The sequence below is a fragment of the Rousettus aegyptiacus genome, unplaced genomic scaffold (genome assembly GCF_014176215.1).
Source record: "Rousettus aegyptiacus isolate mRouAeg1 unplaced genomic scaffold, mRouAeg1.p scaffold_m13_p_7, whole genome shotgun sequence".
In the NCBI taxonomy this organism is placed as follows: Eukaryota; Metazoa; Chordata; class Mammalia; order Chiroptera; family Pteropodidae; genus Rousettus; species Rousettus aegyptiacus.
The window spans coordinates 85,020,659-85,039,259 of record NW_023416310.1 but is presented as its reverse complement, the minus strand read 5'-3'; the positions used below and the strand labels follow the sequence as shown (position 1 = coordinate 85,039,259).

Genomic DNA, 18,601 nt, shown 5'->3' with positions numbered 1-18,601 from the left:
AAGGGTCTCAGGGAAGTTCAGTAATCACCCAGTAAGAGTTGAAGTTGCTGTCTGGCTCTGAGCCTATAGTCTTAACCACCACGCAGTGTCTCTCCAAAGACTAAATTTGTCCCCGATTGCTTAGTCTGATATTAATTACCCTGTTCATTTCTTCTTGTCATCTGTGCTGTACCCCCTGTGAGAGCTGGCTTAGTTCCGTTCCTCACAGTACAGAGTGCCTGTGAAGGCCCTGATGGGTATCCTAAGCACATAGTTGGCACTCATAAAAACATTTATTGGATGAAGGACACCACCATTTCCACTAGTCCTTCTTTGCCCAAACTCTCGTGGGGGCCAGCTCTCAACCCACAACAGACCCTAATAGACATCACAGAGCCCTCCCAGGGCTTTTGGGAAGATTAAATGAGATAAAGTAGCACTCAGTGTCTAGCACGTGTTAAATACTCCGTAAATGTTACCTGCTATCATGGTTCTTATGATTCCATCTCTCTTAGAGATCCTCAAAACTGAAGTGAGGATCAGATGAGAGAATGAGAGTGGGACCCTTTTTTTGGACTAGGATGCAGTAATGGATGTGAGCAGTCATCACACAGGGCTCTGGAGTCAGACAGCACACCTACCCCCAACCCCGCCTCTGCACCTGCCCACCGAGCCCCACAGACCTGGGGCAAGTCCCCTCTCTGACATGCGAGATTGCTAGCAGTAAGGTGAGGCAGAGGCAGAGGGTCTTGTCCGTCTCCTAAACATGTATCAGGGAGTCCCAGGATCAACGAGACCAGCCCATGTTCAAGTGCAAAGACGAACAGCCCCTTTGGTCCTGGGGAAACTCAGGCTTCTATCCACATAACTCAAGGTCTTCCATTATGGCCTGATAGTTGTTGTGGACATGCTTCTTCAAAGAGTCCTCATGTGACAGAGTCTTCCAGGCTGAGCAATAGGATGTTAAAACAAACAAGTATTGCCAAACCAGACAACATTTCAAATTACAATTTATTTTAATTAAATACAAATAAGGAAAAAAGGCACCATCGCCCATTCAAGTATTTTGCATAGATGTACAATATTGTAAACAATTAATAGGTGGACGAGAAAGAAGAGCATCTGTTTTCAATGAAAAATCTCCCAAATAAAAGAAAATTCACATTGCCCTGGATCCCAGACACATACACACACAGTGGATGGTGTGAGAAGATGCGGGGAAGGGTAACTTCCGGGGCGCTTGGCGTGGATTCTGCAGAACCCCCTCTGAGCACCTTTCCAGTCGGCACTCCCTTGGCTGTCACGGGCGCCCAGCAGAGCTGTTACACACCCATTTAATGTAATCGCTGACTTTAGAACCGATCCCCAGTTTAAATAGGGAGGTCTCCCATCCCCTCTGCCAAATAACGAATTTGGGCATAGGTAAAGGGGGGCTTTATTCAAAAGGATTATTGCAAGAGATGGCAAGGGACAAGCGCAGTTAGGGAGAAGGGGCCATTGCAATGGTTTAAGGTCTGCAAGCATCTCAGAAGTGGGGCAGAAAGGGGCTTTTCTTTTACAGGGAGAAGGAAAGAAGGCTAAAAAGAACCCAGGGTGAGCAGGTAGTTATGACTGGGAGCCTGGAGCCTGAGCCGAATCTCCCACTGAGACAGGGAGCCAGACGCTATCTCCCCTTGAGGTCCCCTGAGGTTTACATATCAGAGATGGCTCCCAGGCTCTGAGGAAAAAACATTTCCAAGGTTATAAAACTGGCAGGCTAAATTTGCTTTCAAAATGATTTATATCCATCTCCCTCCGAACAAAGGGCTGGTTAACTCCATCCAACATGCCTCCTTTTCTCCCCACCAGACTCTGAACCTGAACTGGGACTCGCCCTCGGCCTGAGCCAACATACATCCCCTGCCCAAAGAGGCTGAGCACAAAGGCGGTCCCTGAGCGCTTCTTTCTAGCCAGGTCCACTTCTTCCTACAAAAGAAGAGCTCCCCCCCCCCGCCCCGGTTCTGACCTTGGGACGCTGGCAGCAGCATGCTCCCCGTTGTGATAGCCCCCTCCCCTACCACAGTGTTCCCTGTCCTAGGCTTGCAGTAATCCTTTTGCATAAAGTCCCCCCTTCCTTAAGCCCATATTTATTTTCGTCACCTCAAAGCAGCACCTGGGCACAGGAGGTAAGAGCAGGCACCTCAGTGCCGGTCTTCCTCCTGGGCCTCGGCCGGCCAGAATGGCGATGTCCGGTTCCCTGAACAGAGCCAGGAGTGGAAACAGTAGATAGAACTGGGCGCCAAAGTCTCTTATCAAATTTTAAAAATCCAACTATCTTCCAGTTCACAGTACGGTTTTATGGGATCGAGGGGAGGTGGCGATGGAAAACACAAACAACAAGAAAGCAGTGGCCCGGGTCTCTCCCCGGAACGGCTCCGGGGGGGGGCAGGTTTCCTGTCCGCAAGGCTCAGGTCTTCCCTTTAGAGCCTTCGGCCTCCTGCTGCGAGGGAGAAAAGCTGGACGAGCCACAGGACCGGCCGTGGAGCATGGGATTGGCTTCAAGGGCGACTTTGCTTGTGGGGGTTCTTTTCGCCTTTACTTTTCTGGGACCCGGTCTGGAGACCCGGGGCATTTGGAGTAGCACACGTAAACAGCAAGCTGTCCCCTGACTTAATCTGGCAGCGGAGAAGGTGGAGATCGGCTATGGGGGCCCGTGCCGTGGAGACAGGGGCGTGAATATCACTACTACCTGAGGGAAGAGAACCTCGTTTTCCTGAGATCTTTCTAATCCACCCCACGTGTGTCCCCAGGTGTAGATCCCAAATCTCCCCCTTGTCTACAGACCCAAGAACACCTACTGAGCACCCACTGTGTGCAGAGAATTGAGGTGGTGGTTGCGGAGTGAAAGCTCAAGCCTCTTCCTTACACTGAGGTTTTCGAGAGCAAACAAGTCCTCACGGAAGGAGGTGGGGAGCCCGTAGCCGCACGGCACCTTTCTGGGAGACGGCGAGAGACAGTCCTAGAAAACATTCCAGTGACAATCCACCCGCATCAGCAGAGCGCCACACGTGCGACCCTCCTTCCCGGCTCGGGGGGGGGGCGGAGGGGTGGGGGGACAGGACCCACAGCTGTGGCGTTGCCCAGCTGCTCTGAGTTCTTTTTCCGTGAGGGCCAGATGCGGGCAGTGACCAAGCAGGCCGTGAACAGCCCGGGTGGCCCCAGCTCAGACCCTGTCCACCACGGCTGCTGACCACTGGTTCTCTAGGGACCTCCAGACACAGGTCTGCGCTCTGCACAGATGACAAGGGGCCTGCCTCAAGTCACTGACCAGAGACCTAGGGACAAGCTGGGGTTTCTATTTCTAGGGAGCCTACTCTCTAGGACATCTGCTGCTGTCCCTGGGGACCTTATTTAGATTTAGGTCAAGGAGTGGGGGGAAGACCCTCACCCTGCTGAGGTCACGAAACACAATGGAAAATGCAGCTACGCACCCACAGCCACGGCCCAAATCTACTCTGGCCGACGCTCTTGAGAACCAATGTAAGAAACCCAGGGGCCAACCCCTGAGGCAGGACACTGAGCTACAGGTCACAAGCACCAGGTCCCCAGGAGGTCGGGACTGCTGAGGGTCCAGTCTCCACAGCACCAGACTGGGTGGGGCCAAGCGGGGAGGAGAAGTCAAAGCCACGGGGCACTTGCAAAGTGCAGAAGGGGAAGCGGAGGGCAACCGAGAATATCGCGGGAGGCGGAACCTTTGGCATGGCGGCTCAGAGGAGGCCCGGTGCTCCCCCTGCTGTCTACACTGTCTACAAATAGTACCTGTCTGAGTCAGAGCGACCCGTGTAAATAAGGGGGTATGGGTGTCGGAGAGGGGCGGGGCGGGGAGGGGACGCGGCGTGTTCACATGTGGCCGCAAAGCCAGAAGCTGTGACCTAAACCCAGCCCTGGGCAGGGCCAGAGCCGTGGCTGGTTTGACCCCTCTCAATCTCAGAGCTAAAAGGGATGGGCAGGTAGCCGGCCTCCGTTGCCTGGGGCCTTCGAGGAAGACAGAAGCAATGGCAAGCTCTCATGCATACCCCCACCACAGAACGAGGATGGGTGGCTTCTCCGGGCTAAGTCCTGGCCTGAGGGCTAAATGGGACTGTTACCAGCCGGGCTCAGCAGCTCAGACAGCCTGGGCCTTCTCCACGGGCACCTGCGAGGTGAGGGGCCAGTTGAAGGGAGGGTGAAGGAGAAGTCGCCATCCATCCTCTTCTGCGCCAACCCCCCAACCCCACCCCCTGCCCCAGGGCTGTATATTGCACAAAACAACACTTGGATGCCATAGGACAGGGGTCCCTCTGGGCCTCCGAGGAGGCTGAGGAGGCACTGAGTCGGGAAGGAGATTTTTGGATCTGCGGCAGTTCTGGGAGGAGTGGGGAAGGGAGGAGGAACTCAGAGGCGGCCAGACAGGCTTCTTCCAGATTCCATGCTGTTCAGAGTCATCGAGGAAAGGGAGCAGCACCTTAGACAGGTCTGATTCTCGAGCCAGTCACCCCACCAGCCCTCTGTGGTCTGTATTGAGGAAACTGTGGGAAGATAGAGAAGGGGCGGGGAGAGACATCAGCTACCTGCTGATCAGCGGGGTCAGTGGGGAGCTGTCCCCTTGCTTCTGACCGGTTGGAAGGGTGGACAGCCAGTCGGCTCAGAAGAATGGCTTCCCACAGAAGTCTGTCAACGTGTCTGCTCATCCAGACCATAAGCCCTGCATGGTGGTGCCCCGACCCAGAGCTGACAAGCCGTCCCCTTGCTTCTCCCCAAAAGCTGTAGTTCGGTCCACAGATTCCCCAGGGCCTCCTGGGCACACAGGGCAGTTGGCCAGCTCCCTCACCAACTCTGCCCAATTCCCAGGACTGGCAGCCGGACAGCACGCCAGCCCAGGGAGGAGGTAACGAGGAGCCATTTGTGCACGGCCTACCGCAGGCTGGCAGTGCGCACGAATTAACTGCCTTGACCTTCAAGGCCACCTAAGGGGACTGGCTTTGCTGCTGCTTATTGCCTCTTTCTAGAAAAGGAAACTGAAGACTGAGGAAGGTGAGCCGCTCAGGGCCACCCCGCTGGTCAGTTGCAGATCCAGCTGTAAAGCCAGCCTAGCTCAGGCTTCGCATGACACCAAAAACCCTATCACCCCCTTAATGGGCCGTCGTGCGGGTACACTAAGCTCTGGTCCTTGGCTTTTGTTCTGGAAATTCAGGAAGCATGAACTCCTCTGGTTCTCGACCGCAGTCTCGTTCCCTGGAGCCTGGTGGCTTCGGCTTTTACCTTGAGAGCTTCCACAGACTCACCTTTGGGGCAGGTGGCACCAGGGGCCGAGACTGCTGAGGGCTGGCAGCAGTGGGCAGCAGTATGGAGGCGCCGCCTGGCCTGGGGCAGCCCTTGCGGCCTGGCACTGGGTTAGCTGGAAGTGCCTTCTGGGGTGGCCGAGGCCTGGAGAAGTCCTGGGGAGAAAGTCACAAGCCTCAGTCAAAGGCCAGAGGGGCCTGTTTGAAAGGAAATGCTCCCAAAATAATTACAGGTCAAAATCAGGTGAGAAAAGGGATATACTATATGGTCCCATTTGAAAAAAAAAAAAAAAAAAGTGTATATATGCATTTAAATGCTCAGGAAAAAGCCTTTTTTGGAGAGCAATTTGACAGTATCTGTTAAAATTAGAAATAATCATTTTCTGATCTAATAATTCCACTTCCTATTACCCACGTTAGAGAACTAGTTACGCAGGTGCACAAAAGTGAAATTGCAAGGATGTTCTTGAAGCACTGCGACAGCAAAACATAAATAACATAAAATAAAAACTATAACCAAAATTTCCATCAACAGACAAGTTACTAAATTTATACAGGCACATATGCTGCAGCATTTAAAAAGGACGAGGTGGGTTGATGATGTGCCGATGTGGAAAGATGATCGAGAGTCCTCGCAAGCTGGCCTACAAGCTGCAGAAGGTAGTTTACGTGGAGTGAGTCTCCACGGCCCTGACCCCCTGCCCCAGCGTACATACACATGCACAGAAGAAAGTCAGGAAGGGTACAGGTCACACTGCTAACAGAGGTCAGGGAAGGGGTGTGAGTGGCGAGGGGGGTCGCCCAGGTGACCGTTCGATTTTTCCAATCAGAGCATACGCATGTAAAAGTAAAACTGAAAAAAGGCCGGTTGCCTATGGAGGCCACAATGAACAGAAGTCCTTTCCTTTGTGCTTTAATATCAGCTTCATGTGTTATCATCTTCTCAGTAAGGCCTCCCCTGACCACCTTATTTAAAATTACAACACCTGGTGCCCCGTGCCCCCACCTCAACCGACTGCTCAGGGCCTTGGGGTGAGGCTGACGTCACCCTCCCTGACCGAGCCTCCACGGTGGGTATTTTAGGGACAGTAACCTGAACGGACCACTCCCTCCCTCTGCCCCTGTTCCTCTGCTCTCCCTTCGCACCCCTGTCTCTCTGTGTTGCCTTCTCCCCTCTTGCTCCTTCTCTCCTCTCCTTCTGTTTGGGCTGAACTGTGCCCCTTCTGAAGTTCATGCTGAACCCTGATCCCGGTACCGCAGACGGGGGCTTTAAAGAGGTGATTAAGTTAAAACGAGGCCCTAATCCAATCTGACTGGTGTCCTCGGAAGAGGAAATCTGGACACACAGGGAGACATGGGGGTGCCCAAGCACAAAGGAAGGACCGTATGGGGACATGGGAGGAGCCAAGGAGAGAGGCCTCAGAAGAGACTAAACACAGTGACCCCTTGAACTTGGACTTCTAGCCGCCAGAACTGTGAGAAAATAAATTCCTTTTGTTTAAGCCACTCGGCCTGTGGTATTTGTTATGGCTGCCCAGCAGACTAATGTGCTCTCTCCCCCTCTCCTCTCTCCTGCTTTGGCTCTTCTCCCTTTCTCCCTCCTTCCCCCATCCCTCTCTCTCTGTCAGTCATTCTCCTCCCTTCCTGCCAAGCTTTTCCCATCCCAACCTTCCCCGGATGGGAAAGCAGACAACCAAACCTGGCAAACAGTGACACTGCCCCGTGTCCTGATGGCCCTCCAAGACCTGGCCTCAACCCCACAGTCCTGAGGTTCAGAGACAGCCTGGGCCCCAGTGGAAACCTCTGGATGGTGCCCAAGAAAAGCAGTCCCAGGAGGAAAATCAGCAAGTCCCCAGCCTCACCGAGGGGTCACACCGAAACACACAGGCACCAGGCCCGGCCACCACCGCCCTGGAAACACCTGGGTCTGTGCTGCGGGAGCTTCTGCCAAAAGGTACAGTGGGGGCCGTCAGAGCATCGACGTGCCAGGAAAACAGGCAGCTGGGCAGGGTGGCTCTGCTTCCGCAGAGCACCAGCGGCGGGGGCATGCAGATTCCGCTCACGCCGCCCGCGGCCTCCTGCCCCTTGACCTGCCCCTCACATGAGCAAGGCATCCCGGTCCATCGCTCAGTCACACTTCCTGAGCAGTGGATGATACTAACAGGTACAATCGGGTGGGATAATTATGATGATGAGAGAAGTACAGGGCCACCGAACTCAGGCCTCGGGGGTCAGAGAAGGCTTCTTGAGAGAGAGGAGAGGCAGCTAAAAAAGAGATCTGAGGATGAAGAGGAGCTGGGCATTGGAAAGGAAGAAAATGTATCAGGCAGAAGGAGCAGCACCTGCAAAGACCTAGAGAGAAAAAGACCATGGAGAATGGAAAGAAGTTAATTTAGGGTGGAAGGTGAGTAGAGGCTTGTCATAAAATAGGCCAACCAGGGAGACTCCTCTGTAGTTTAGGGGCTCCTGGGGACGACATCTCCCCATGCTCATTGCTCTCAGCCTGTATTTACCAGAAGCAGAAAAGGCAGTCAGCTCAGACTCGATGAGCTCCACCTTCCCAGCTTCGGTCATTCCCCGTAGCCGATGGCCTTAAAAGCAAGCCCCCAGCAGAGGGTTGCCGAGAACCTAGTTACCTGGGAGAGGATGCAATTTGGTGCAGGGGGCACTGGCCGGCTTGGGGGAGGCCCCCTGGATGACTCCTTCCTCTCGACTTGGGACCCGGCTCCTGGGGAGTTCCTAGGAGCCCTGACGAGGTGTGCAGACAATGGCACGGATGGGGGCCCACCATGCAGATAGTCCTGAGGGGGCCGGGGAGGAGGCTTCCGTGGGATTTCAGGGGTGTTGGTCACCTGTATGCATAAGATAAGGAATGTCTGAGACACAGGAAACCTCAATGCACTAAAAAACTCAGGGGTGCCTTTGTGTGTCTCACTGAAATGACCAGAGGCTGAGGGGAAGATGGGGTGACTTGTGAAATCTCTGGGATCCCAGAGGTCAGATACAACTTTTAAAGTCATCGGAGGATGTTCAGACCCAACTGAATGTCTCTTATGTCAAAAAAAGTGGCTTTTACTACCAATCCCATGGGCCACAGAGAAGCTCATAGGAAAATCTAGCAGGGTCTTGAGGAGACAGGAAAATTAGCAAAGTTCAAGGTGCAAAGCCCTTACCTTTCGCTTGCCCTGAGGAGTCTGCAACTTGAACATTGGGTTGGCATGGCCAGTTCCACTGTTCTGAGACACCCTGAAGGGACAACTAATAACAAGGAAAGGAGAAAGACGAGAAAGGGGGGATGATCAGTGAGGGTCAGTGCTTGAGTTCCCTCTGACCCACGCAAGGCTAGTAAACAGCTAATTCTTCCCTAAGTCTGCTCCGAAGGAAGCAGGATTGGCCCCTCTGAACCCCAGCTTCCTAGGTATGGAGACATGCGTGGCCCATGGGGAATTCCCAGGGAATGAGGTGCTAAGGCCTAGCACCTTCTCTTCAACCTTTTAAAACCTTTCTCCCTCAAGGGAACACAAAGATGTCACCAGCCACCAAATAATCCCCTTTAGGCATCAATTCAGAAGGACCTGGGATTTCAAATTCTCTCCAGGATAAGTATAATTTAATAGGGGACTCAGAGACTAGATGTCGGCAACATCCAAGGGAATAAATAGCTTAAAAAAAAAACTTAGTCTTTGTCTTGAGTTGACGTCTAGCCACCTCTGTGAGTGTCTGGGCTAGTTGTCCTTTCTTTGCTGACTCAGTTTCCTGCTCTTTAAAATGGAGAGCAAATCAATTGGGCAAAGGAAAATAGTTTTCTTTTCATATTCTGACTTGAATTGGTTGGGGACATCCTGCTGAGAAGGATTCTGAAGTGATGGCCGGGCTCAGTCGAGAACACTTACGGTAAAGTCAGCCAGTAATGTCTGCCACGGCCATGGGGTGTGCAGAGGGGAGACGGGCCGTGTGCCTGGCACTGGCCGTCTCCGAATCAGACCCAGCATCACCACCGTTTGCACCAGGCACTGCTTGCAGAAAGCTTTATGATCCCTGAGTGGACCCCAAGTCCTTCACGTCACCCCATCGTACCTGAACTGTTGCCTCAGCTTGGTGGGGAGGGCTAAGGGCTTGAACTGGCCCAGTTTGTTGTTCTGTTTACAGTAGTAGCACATCAGCATGAGGACCGCCAGCACGAACATGGCCGAGAACACGCCAGCTATCACAGGGCCAGCACCTTCAGAGAGAGAACCCCGGTGACAGATCAGAAGCCGTTTGAGCTATAGCAGTGAATGTCAAACAATGTAATCCTGATTCTTCTTCAGATAATCGATTTGCATTTCATGTGTATCACTTATTTTAACTTAAAAATTCTAATTAAAAGCATACATTAGGTACCACTGAGAAACCACTAATAGTAGCTTAAATATCCAGGTCAACTTGCTTTGCGCGTAGACCTCATAAAAAGCTTCTCCAGCCACTTCTGTTTAATTGAAGAGTCCCTTTCAAGGCCAGGAGTTCCAGCTCTCGTATTATAGACTAGTTTTCAGCCTGAGTCATGTTTTCCTGGACACTAAGCAATCAACACAAAATACTTGGTGACTTAACTGACCTAAGGCTAGAACTCACACAAAATCCACAGTTTCATAGTTGGTTTCATCGAAACTGCCTCAAGGTTCTCATCAATTATAAAGTCAAGTGTACAAATACACACACACACACACACACACAAATGATCACACTACTTTTATCTGTTTCATATATTGGAGTTCTTTCCTTGAAAGATTTTGTTCAAAAAAATGTCCTTTGCTACTATTTTTTTTTAAAAGCATGGAAACCAAAGGGCTGGAGTCCTTCAGATTTACACTAAAAAACTAAATTTTTCTGAGCGCCTGGTCTCCATTTCCAGCTTTGTTCACCCAAGGGCGTCAGAACCACTAGAATGTGCCCCAGATTCACAATTATTTTTAAGCGGCTGAGAAGGACTGGCCACCCCCTGCTCCCAAAGAGGACGAGACTGTTCGGTAACCTGGTCGTCCTTCTCTCCGTGTAAGCAGCTTCATCCTTCTCCGTAGAAAGGACAGACGAGGAGCAGCTGAGCCGAGCCCCACGCCAGGCTGCCAGGCTCAGCTGCTCCTCCCCCTTGGCCCCTCTTTTTCTTGTTCCCTTGTCTACAGAAAACAGGATGACGCAGCTGACTCATCATCTCTCTGCAACATGCCACCTGCCCCAAAGCGCCCACCCGTCCTCGCGAAGGCGGGCAGAGGCCTCGAGCAGGCCGGGCACTCACTCTCGGGGGGCATGGGCCCACTGTCGACGCTGCCCCCCTGGCCCGGCGTGTTGCAGAAGGGCGGGGCCCAGCCTGGGAAGCAGTGGCAGTTCTGGTTGTTGTTGCAGACCTGGAGCGGGGGGCAGGGCAGAGGTGTCAGCACCCTGGAGAGCTCTAGCCTCCCACAGGACCTGCCCCTGGACGCGCCCCTGGCGGATCCCCAGGCCCCAGGCACACGTACCCCGCGGCCACTGCACTTCTTCCCGCAGCCTTCCATCTCGAAGAAGGAGGTGTTTCTGCACTGCCCCTCGAAGCAAATCTGCAGTGAGGAGGAAACCGAACCATGAACACAACGGTTGCGATCGTGAGACTGAGGTTTCACAGAACACGTGAGACTCAAAAGGGCAACCCACAGGTTATTTATTACAGTGGAAAACTGAATACAATATAGAAAGCCCAGGACAGGACAGTAGTTAATGAAATTTCGCTATTACTTTTATAATTGGGGGAAAATGACAAATATTGTTCAAACATTGCATTTAATAAATAATAAATGTTATATTCTGTATTAGTATATGTTGGTTATGTTAGTTATTCATATATAATTATATTAATATGAACTAATTTTTAATATTATACTTAAAAATAATGATAGTGACAGCAGTGTATTATGTACTATACCAAGTACTTAATATGCTTTTTATAATTTCATTTTCACAGTTAACTCTGAGATAGATGTCATTATTTTCCCCAATTCCTAATCTCGTCCATGTCTTAATTCACATAATAATTAATGATAAGGACATAGGTGTTGATAGCCAGCCACCTAAATGGATAACAGGGGTTAGTTATCTCACTTAGTCCTTATAACGATTCTAAGGGCGCAGGGGAGGGGGGGTGGGTCTTGCCTTACTAACAGGCTTCATAAAAGAAGTCACTGAGGTGGGGAGGTTGGGCAAGCTGGAATTTGAGCCCAGGCATCCTCCCTCTCAATTACTGTGCCTTGCGGCCCAGTCTGAGTGAGGCTAGGGGGAGGAACTCACATGGTTGTAGCCACACTTGGTCCCGGTCATCACCAGGCCTGGGTCCAACATGTCACCCTCCTCCTCGGGACCTCGGTAGACGTGGGTGCCCCGACACCGGATCTGCCTCCCATTCACGATGATGGTGGTGTCGATGGGCACGGCGTTGGACTCCAGGGGCCGGCTCTCGGAACTCTGACACTGGATCTTCCCACACTTGGCATCTCTGGGCCCGAGAGAGAGGGAGGGAGAGAGGGGTGAAGTGAGAGGCAGGGGAGAGCTCCAGTCTTCTGTGACAAGGACAGCAGGCTTAGTTGGGAGAGGAACACGGGGCCAAGCAGTATGCTCTAGGGACCCGCCTGGAGAGAACCTACATGGACATAGACCGAGGAAAGAAAACAGGATCCTTGTCCCCAAGCAGGTCTAAGCTGGCCTTAGGATGTCCTCTCTACTGCAAAGACAGCAGCCTCAACGGAGCGACCTGCCCCGTCATGCTCACTGTACCCCCGGGCACTCAGATGCTCCAGCCAGAAGCCTGGTGTCATCCCCATGCCCCGCTCTCCCTCACTCCTGGGTTCAAGCAGTTTTCAAGGCCTGTCAATCTCCCTTCTATCTACCTACCCCAATCCACACCACCGTCCTCGCTTACCTGCACACCAGGAAATATCTCCCTGCCTCCTGTTTTGCCCCATTGGAATCTAATTTCCATACTGCTCTCAAGCCAAAGTCTAAACCCCCGAGCCGTGAATTCAAAGCTCTTCAGGATCTGGTCCATGCTTAACCATCCAGGTTCATTTTTCAGCAGCCCCCTCTCCATTTCTCCCAGCATTATACTTTGTATCAAGTTGTTATCAGTTCTTCTGACCACTAGTTTTTCTCTACTCATGCCTCTGCCTGAGACACTCTCCCATGTACCTGCACCATTCCCCACCCTGTTCAACTAGATAATTTCTCCAGATCTCGGCTTGGGCATAACTTTCTTTGGGAAACCGGCACCACCCACTAAGATCAGGTTGGGAGGCTCTCTCTACATGTCCATTATCCTGGTGCATTGTTAATTAAAAGTTCCATGTGCTCAGCATAGTATCTAGCAAGTGATAAACCCTCAATAGATAGCGGATGGGTAACAGATAGATAGACAGATTGATGGATGAATGGATTGGTGGTTGAAATGAATGAATGAATGAATGAATGAGTTAATGAACAATGGGCTATTCAGATGAGGGGATAATTAGCACCTTGAAGGGATCTGCCCTGTGGCCATTACCTCATGTTGCACTTCTTGTGCTGCCCATTCATGTCCTTCCCACAGTTTCCAAAGGTGTCCCCTGCCACATTCACCTTCTCAAAGCAGAGATCGGGAGCGGGCCGGGCTCCTGGAAGGGCAAGAAACATTTGTCAGTACAGCAGCCGACTCTAGTAGAGTCAGAGGCCCCCCAAAGGGCAAAGCTGACTCTTGGCAAAATCTCAAGGTTAAGAAAGTTCTTTGGGAAAGAATATCAGCCTTTCCTTCCTGTACCCCCTTATCAGGTCATTCCACCCCTGCCTTCTCGAGACCTAGGTTTAATGTCAGGTCTTTATACCTTATTGAGGTTTTATATCTATGGGAGGTTTGTGTACTAATCCTTCTCTCTAATGAAGCCTTGTCTCATTTCAAGACTTTAAAAATAGGTAATACACATACACAATTTTAAAGAAATAAGTATGTTTTGGGAATTCTTCCAACTAGCCATTCCAGTCCCTACTTCCTTACACTTTCAAGAAGCGTACACAATTAACAATGTATCTTCTATAGATAATTATATATCTAGATAGAATGCTCGTTTATCTTTTAGAGATAACCTATCTAGTAAAGAATGGCAGCATATTCTATTCACTATTCTGCATCTTGCGTTGCTCATAATTTCCTGTGGGAGATGATTTTATTTGGCACATACAGACTGCCTCCTTCTTTTATTCAGCTGCATCATGTTCCACTGTAGGGATGTGCCAAGATTAATTTAATCAGTCCCTACTGAAGGATATATAGGTTGTTATTGCTATAACTTACAATGCAGTAATGCATATCCTGGTAAATCTATCTTCAGACACGTGCAAATACAGTGTAAGATACATTCCTAAGTAGTAGAATGGATGGGTCCAACGAGGAGTGCATTTAAAATTTTCATATCTGCAAACTGCTCTCCATAGGGGTCGTATCTATTTCCTCACACTTGCCATACAACTATATTATTATTCCTCTTGTTATGATAGTTTTATTATTATTATTATTACTATTATTATTATTATTATTATTATATTAACTCTTCAATCTTTGGCAATCTGATAGATGGAAAACCCCATCTTACAGTAGTTGTAATTTGCTTTCATTTAATATGATGTGGGTGAACATCTTCTCATAGCTAAGGGCCATGTGCATTTCCTTTTCTGTCTCTCCTCTCTGCCCTCTTTGCTTTTGGATTATTCTCATCCATTTACCCACTTTGAGAGCTTAAAGCATCAAGGAACTGGGAAGAACACAGGCCACTGCCTCTCCTGGCCTGTCTACCCGGAACCCAGCGTAGCATCTGGAGAAGGTGTTTTGAAGCCAAGATCCTAAGCTACCCACGTGCCTGCAGGGGAAGGCCGGCTCAGCAGCAGTGGGGCGGGCAGGGCCGTTCCCCCGGCTCACTTACCAGGCCCCCACAGCTGCTGGCACTGCTCCTGGTAGGTGAGGCACATGCCGTTGTAGCAGTAGGCCTGGCCGCCCTCGCAGGGGGTGCCGTCCATCTGGTAGAAGTTGGTGGGACAATGGGGAGACTTGCCCGTGCAGAACTCCGGGAGGTCACACTGCCGCGCCTGCTCACGGCACAAGGTGCCAGGGGCCAGCAGCTGAGCCAAGGAATGAGAGGGAACAGCAGTCACTCTCCCGCCTGCCCTCGGCCCTGCCAGCAAAGGGCTCACGACCACCACTCTTGGGGGCGGGGGCGGGGCGGGGGCAGAGTTCCCATCACTGTTACTTCAGAGCACTTCTTACATAATCTCATCAGCTCAAAACACCATCAACCTTCGACTGTGAATAATGACTTAAGAGTTTTCCGGGTCTTTTCACTAATGCTAACTCACTTCCTCTTTGGAGTCTTCAGAAGTGGGTAGGAAATAACATTTATGCAACAATTTACAGTTTGCGAAGTGCTTCAGTAGTAATGGCCACTTTTACAGAGCTCCTCCTTAAGTGCCCAGTACGGATATTAATTCACTTAGCTTTTATGATACTTTCATGTAACAAAATTATCCCTATTTTACAAATGATTAAACCTGAGGCAGAAGAGGTTAAGCGATGTATGAAAAGTCTCATGGTGAGTAAGTGGCAGATGAGCCAGGCCCACTAATACATATATACACACAGACACCCACACATACCATGTAGTATAGACTCGCATATGCAGACATACAGACCCACTCACACACATACATCCAAAATACAATATAATATATATACATATTACAATACAAATATATACATACATCTACATGTATACCCACATATGCATGTGCACACACACACACACACACACAGTAGCTAGTATTCACACATCTTTGACTTTGCGACCCTCTTTAGCAATAATACACCCCCATTCTTGAGCCAAGCACTAGGCTAAGTGTGTTACACCCTCTTATCTCATGTGAACCTTACAATATCCATGAGACAGATATTGCTATTTGTCTCACTCTGCAGATAAAACGACCTGGTCAGTAGCACGCGTTTGGGCAAACAGTAAAACTGAGTTTCCACTTGGGTCCTTAAGTGTCTCTGGGTGTTACTAACACTCTTCCCATTTTATAGATAAAGAACCCAGGCCCAGACGGTTGACAGGCTGCTCCAAATGATACAGCTTGAACTGAAGTCTCAGTCAGACTCCAAGCTTCGTCCTTTCCCACACACTTCCCTCCAGGGAATCCTTCCTGAGACTCAAACCGAAATTTTTGAGACAGAACAAGGTGGGCACTCTCCATGTTGATTCTCAGGCCTTGGTCTGACACTCAAAAGATTCCGTCCAGCACAGCCTCCCTGGAGAGATGCTGGTCCATCACCAGAGAGCATGCCAGTTCCCTTGGGCCAGACAATGAGAGCTAACCCTGAGAACAGCGCCCTTCCTGCTCCCCCTGCTCCCTGGAGACCCCAAACCACCCACAAGGCCCTCCCAGGAGGAAGGGCGAGAATGGGCCAGCTGCGCAGCTTGGCAGCTTGCTGAAAGCAAGTCTCCTGAGCTGCGAGAGTGGGCACCGGCGGTGCGCGGACGGGCGCGGGCCGTGTGCGGAGGGGGAAGCTGTGGGACACATGTCTCCACCAAGGAGCAGGATGGAGGGGGAGCGGACCGAGCCTGGAGTCAGCCGGCCCGGGTTTGAATCCCAGCTCCTTCATCAGCAGAGGGACTGGGGCGGCTACTTAACCTCTCTGTGCTCCTGCAGAGTCGATTGGGATAATAACCCTCTCGTGGGGTTGCTAGAAAGAGTGAGTCTAAATCAAACACCTGAACAGTATCTAGCATAAAAGAAGCACTCAGCAAGCGGCAGGTGGAGACACAGGCCCACAATCCCCACCCAAAACCTGGGGGCCAGGTGGGCTGAATTCAGGCTTATCCGATTTTAGGAAACAGACATTACATATGTATGTACATGTGTATGTATAAAGATAGACATTACATATGTGTATTACATAACCCCCCAGCAAGGCCTGCGATTACACATTATAATCAAACACAATATTTCTGCAGTGAAGTATAAATAGTCACGAGTGTGATTTTTTTTAAAAAGGCTATAATTACTTTCATATCAATTCAAGTCAAATCTTATACCAAATGAGTTAAAACTTTTTTTCCCCCAGTTTTTAGAACTTTCTGAATTTTAGAATTGTAGATAAGAGAGTGAAGGCCTGTAGTGATGTGAGTAGTAACACCTTCTACATCAATATGAAGAGTGCGGGCTCCAGAGTTGGGGACACCTGGTTCTGCCTCTGTCTGGCTGTGTGCTCCCAGATAAGCCGCTTATCCCCTCGGAGCCCCAGTTACCTCATCTTGAAGATAATAATACACATCTCATGGAGCTTTTGTGAGGACTGAATGAGATAATGCACATCAAACTGTCTGCACAGTGCCTGGCGTCAAATAAGGGCTCTATTAAAATTGATCAAAATTATGTTGATCATTATTAAGAGCTCCAAATAAAATCAAGCTTTCTCTCTAGACACTTCTTTTTTAAAACAATTCTCTCATATCCAGGAGCCACAACCCTCTGGAATGATTTGAACTCAGTGGGGACCAGTATAGGGGTTTCTAAAACTTTGACACCATCTCTTCCCAGATATGGAGGCTGCATGCTGGCCATCGCCCCCACAGCAGAGCCCTGGGCTGGAGGCAAGGGCCACTTACCTTACAGCGGTGACAGCAGGAGCCATGGGCACACTCCGCCCCCTCTCGCAGGGTGCAGTTGGAGGCGTTGCAGCAGGGGTTATTACATTCCTGGGGAGGCAGTGGGAGAGGCGTGAGCCGCCAGGGCAGCAGGGCAGGGCACACAGCAGCGTGGGTGGGGGGAGGGTCTTCCCCCTCCTCCCGCATCTCCCCACCCTTCCCCACAGGCCCCTGGAACCCAGGCTCCCTACGAAGCCTTTACCAAAAAATCGTTCGATAGGTTAATCACTATGGTAATGTGTATTTATCAGAGAAAAAGTATATATATACACATGATCGTCAGTAACACCACAATTTAGACATAACTACATTTTGATTGTGGTTATTTTTCCAGACAATTTTGTATACATATACATAAACATAAACTTATTTTACAAAATTAAAATATCCACGCTGCTTTTTAACTTGTTGTAATACGCACAATTTTTGTAATCATGCATTCTTCCAAAGCGTGATTTTCAGTGCAGTACTATATGGAAATTCTGTGACTTGTTTTTTTCATCCCCAATAGAACATCCGGAGACTGTCTTCTATGCTGCCCTCTGTGCCCCCACACCCCCAGGCCTTACTATCCCGTTAAAAAGCAGCCATCGGGAGCAAGGGCATGCTGCAAGAACCTGGACCCAGTTTATGTCGGCTCCTGGCACTGGCTTCCTCAGGCTTCTCTTGCCCTCTGCTGCTCTCCCTCAACCCCCAGTGGCCCGGACCTTCCAGGACAGAAGGTCTCTAGAGGTTCCGCGCTCTCCTCACTCCCTTCCTGCCCTACGGGTCCTCAGTCGCTGACACATGGCATGAAATTTAAAAGGATGATGAGACCCCCAGAGCCTCTGAGTGTCCTCATCATGCTCCAACCATAGTCACAGGCCTACTCACAGACATTTCTTGACAATGAGCTGGGCTCCATGTACAGGAACATCGCAGCCTGTGAGGCAAGATGATCCCCATTTCACAGGTGGGGAAACCGCAGCTCAGACAAGTCCCGAGGTTGGTCAAGGCACACACTTGGCAAGTGCCGGAGCTAAATTCAAGTCACGTCTACCTGGGGTCCGGCCCCTGCGTATTAACTGTATCATCGCCGTAACCGTCCAGGGCTGGCATGCCGCATGCTGGAGAGACACATGCCGCCGCCACCTGATGACCAATACTCATCTACCTGTCTTCCCTAAGAGGACGAATAAAGACACTTTCCTTTCATTAATGTCTCACCATCCTGGGCTCCAGGCAGACCTGTGTTCCTTCCCTTCGAATGTACCACGTCTCTTCCCACCTCAAGGCACAGTTCCTTCCCTAACTGAAATGTGCCTTTTCTCCTTGTGCTCCTCACTGACTCTTAACTTAGCCTTCAGATATGGGGTCAGAGGTCACACCCTCACTCAAGTACGTAGCTTCCTTCATACTACCTATACCCACGGCATCTTGCCATTGGCCCTTCTAGCATTTACCAGGGATTGTCTTTACTTTTGCAACTATTTGGTCATTGTGTGTTTCTCCCACTATACTTATATACCCCACAAAGACAGGGACCACATCTATTTTTGCTATATCTAGCCTATCCCGAGCACCCAACATAGTACCCTCCGCCCCAATCAGTAAATA

The 18,601-nt window shown here is 50.4% G+C and overlaps 1 protein-coding gene across 2 annotated transcripts in view; it reads right to left on the bottom strand.

Moving 5' to 3' along the window:
• Positions 1 to 972: 972 nt before the first annotated feature.
• Positions 973 to 18,601, bottom strand: part of ADAM19 (ADAM metallopeptidase domain 19) — a 75,430-nt gene continuing 57,801 nt past the window's right edge. The window contains exons 12-22 of one of the 2 annotated variants that reach the window (XM_016167063.2): positions 16,967 to 17,056; positions 14,231 to 14,426; positions 12,823 to 12,931; positions 11,577 to 11,781; positions 10,775 to 10,852; positions 10,555 to 10,663; positions 9,357 to 9,501; positions 8,453 to 8,537; positions 7,916 to 8,131; positions 5,283 to 5,435; positions 973 to 4,526 (exon numbers count right to left, since the gene is read on the bottom strand). In XM_016167063.2, coding sequence (XP_016022549.2) covers positions 4,464 to 4,526; positions 5,283 to 5,435; positions 7,916 to 8,131; positions 8,453 to 8,537; positions 9,357 to 9,501; positions 10,555 to 10,663; positions 10,775 to 10,852; positions 11,577 to 11,781; positions 12,823 to 12,931; positions 14,231 to 14,426; positions 16,967 to 17,056 — 1,449 coding nt within the window. In that variant the 3' untranslated portion in view covers positions 973 to 4,463. The remainder of the gene's footprint in view (positions 4,527 to 5,282; positions 5,436 to 7,915; positions 8,132 to 8,452; positions 8,538 to 9,356; positions 9,502 to 10,554; positions 10,664 to 10,774; positions 10,853 to 11,576; positions 11,782 to 12,822; positions 12,932 to 14,230; positions 14,427 to 16,966; positions 17,057 to 18,601) is intronic. The other variant, XM_016167065.2, reaches the window with a different exon arrangement.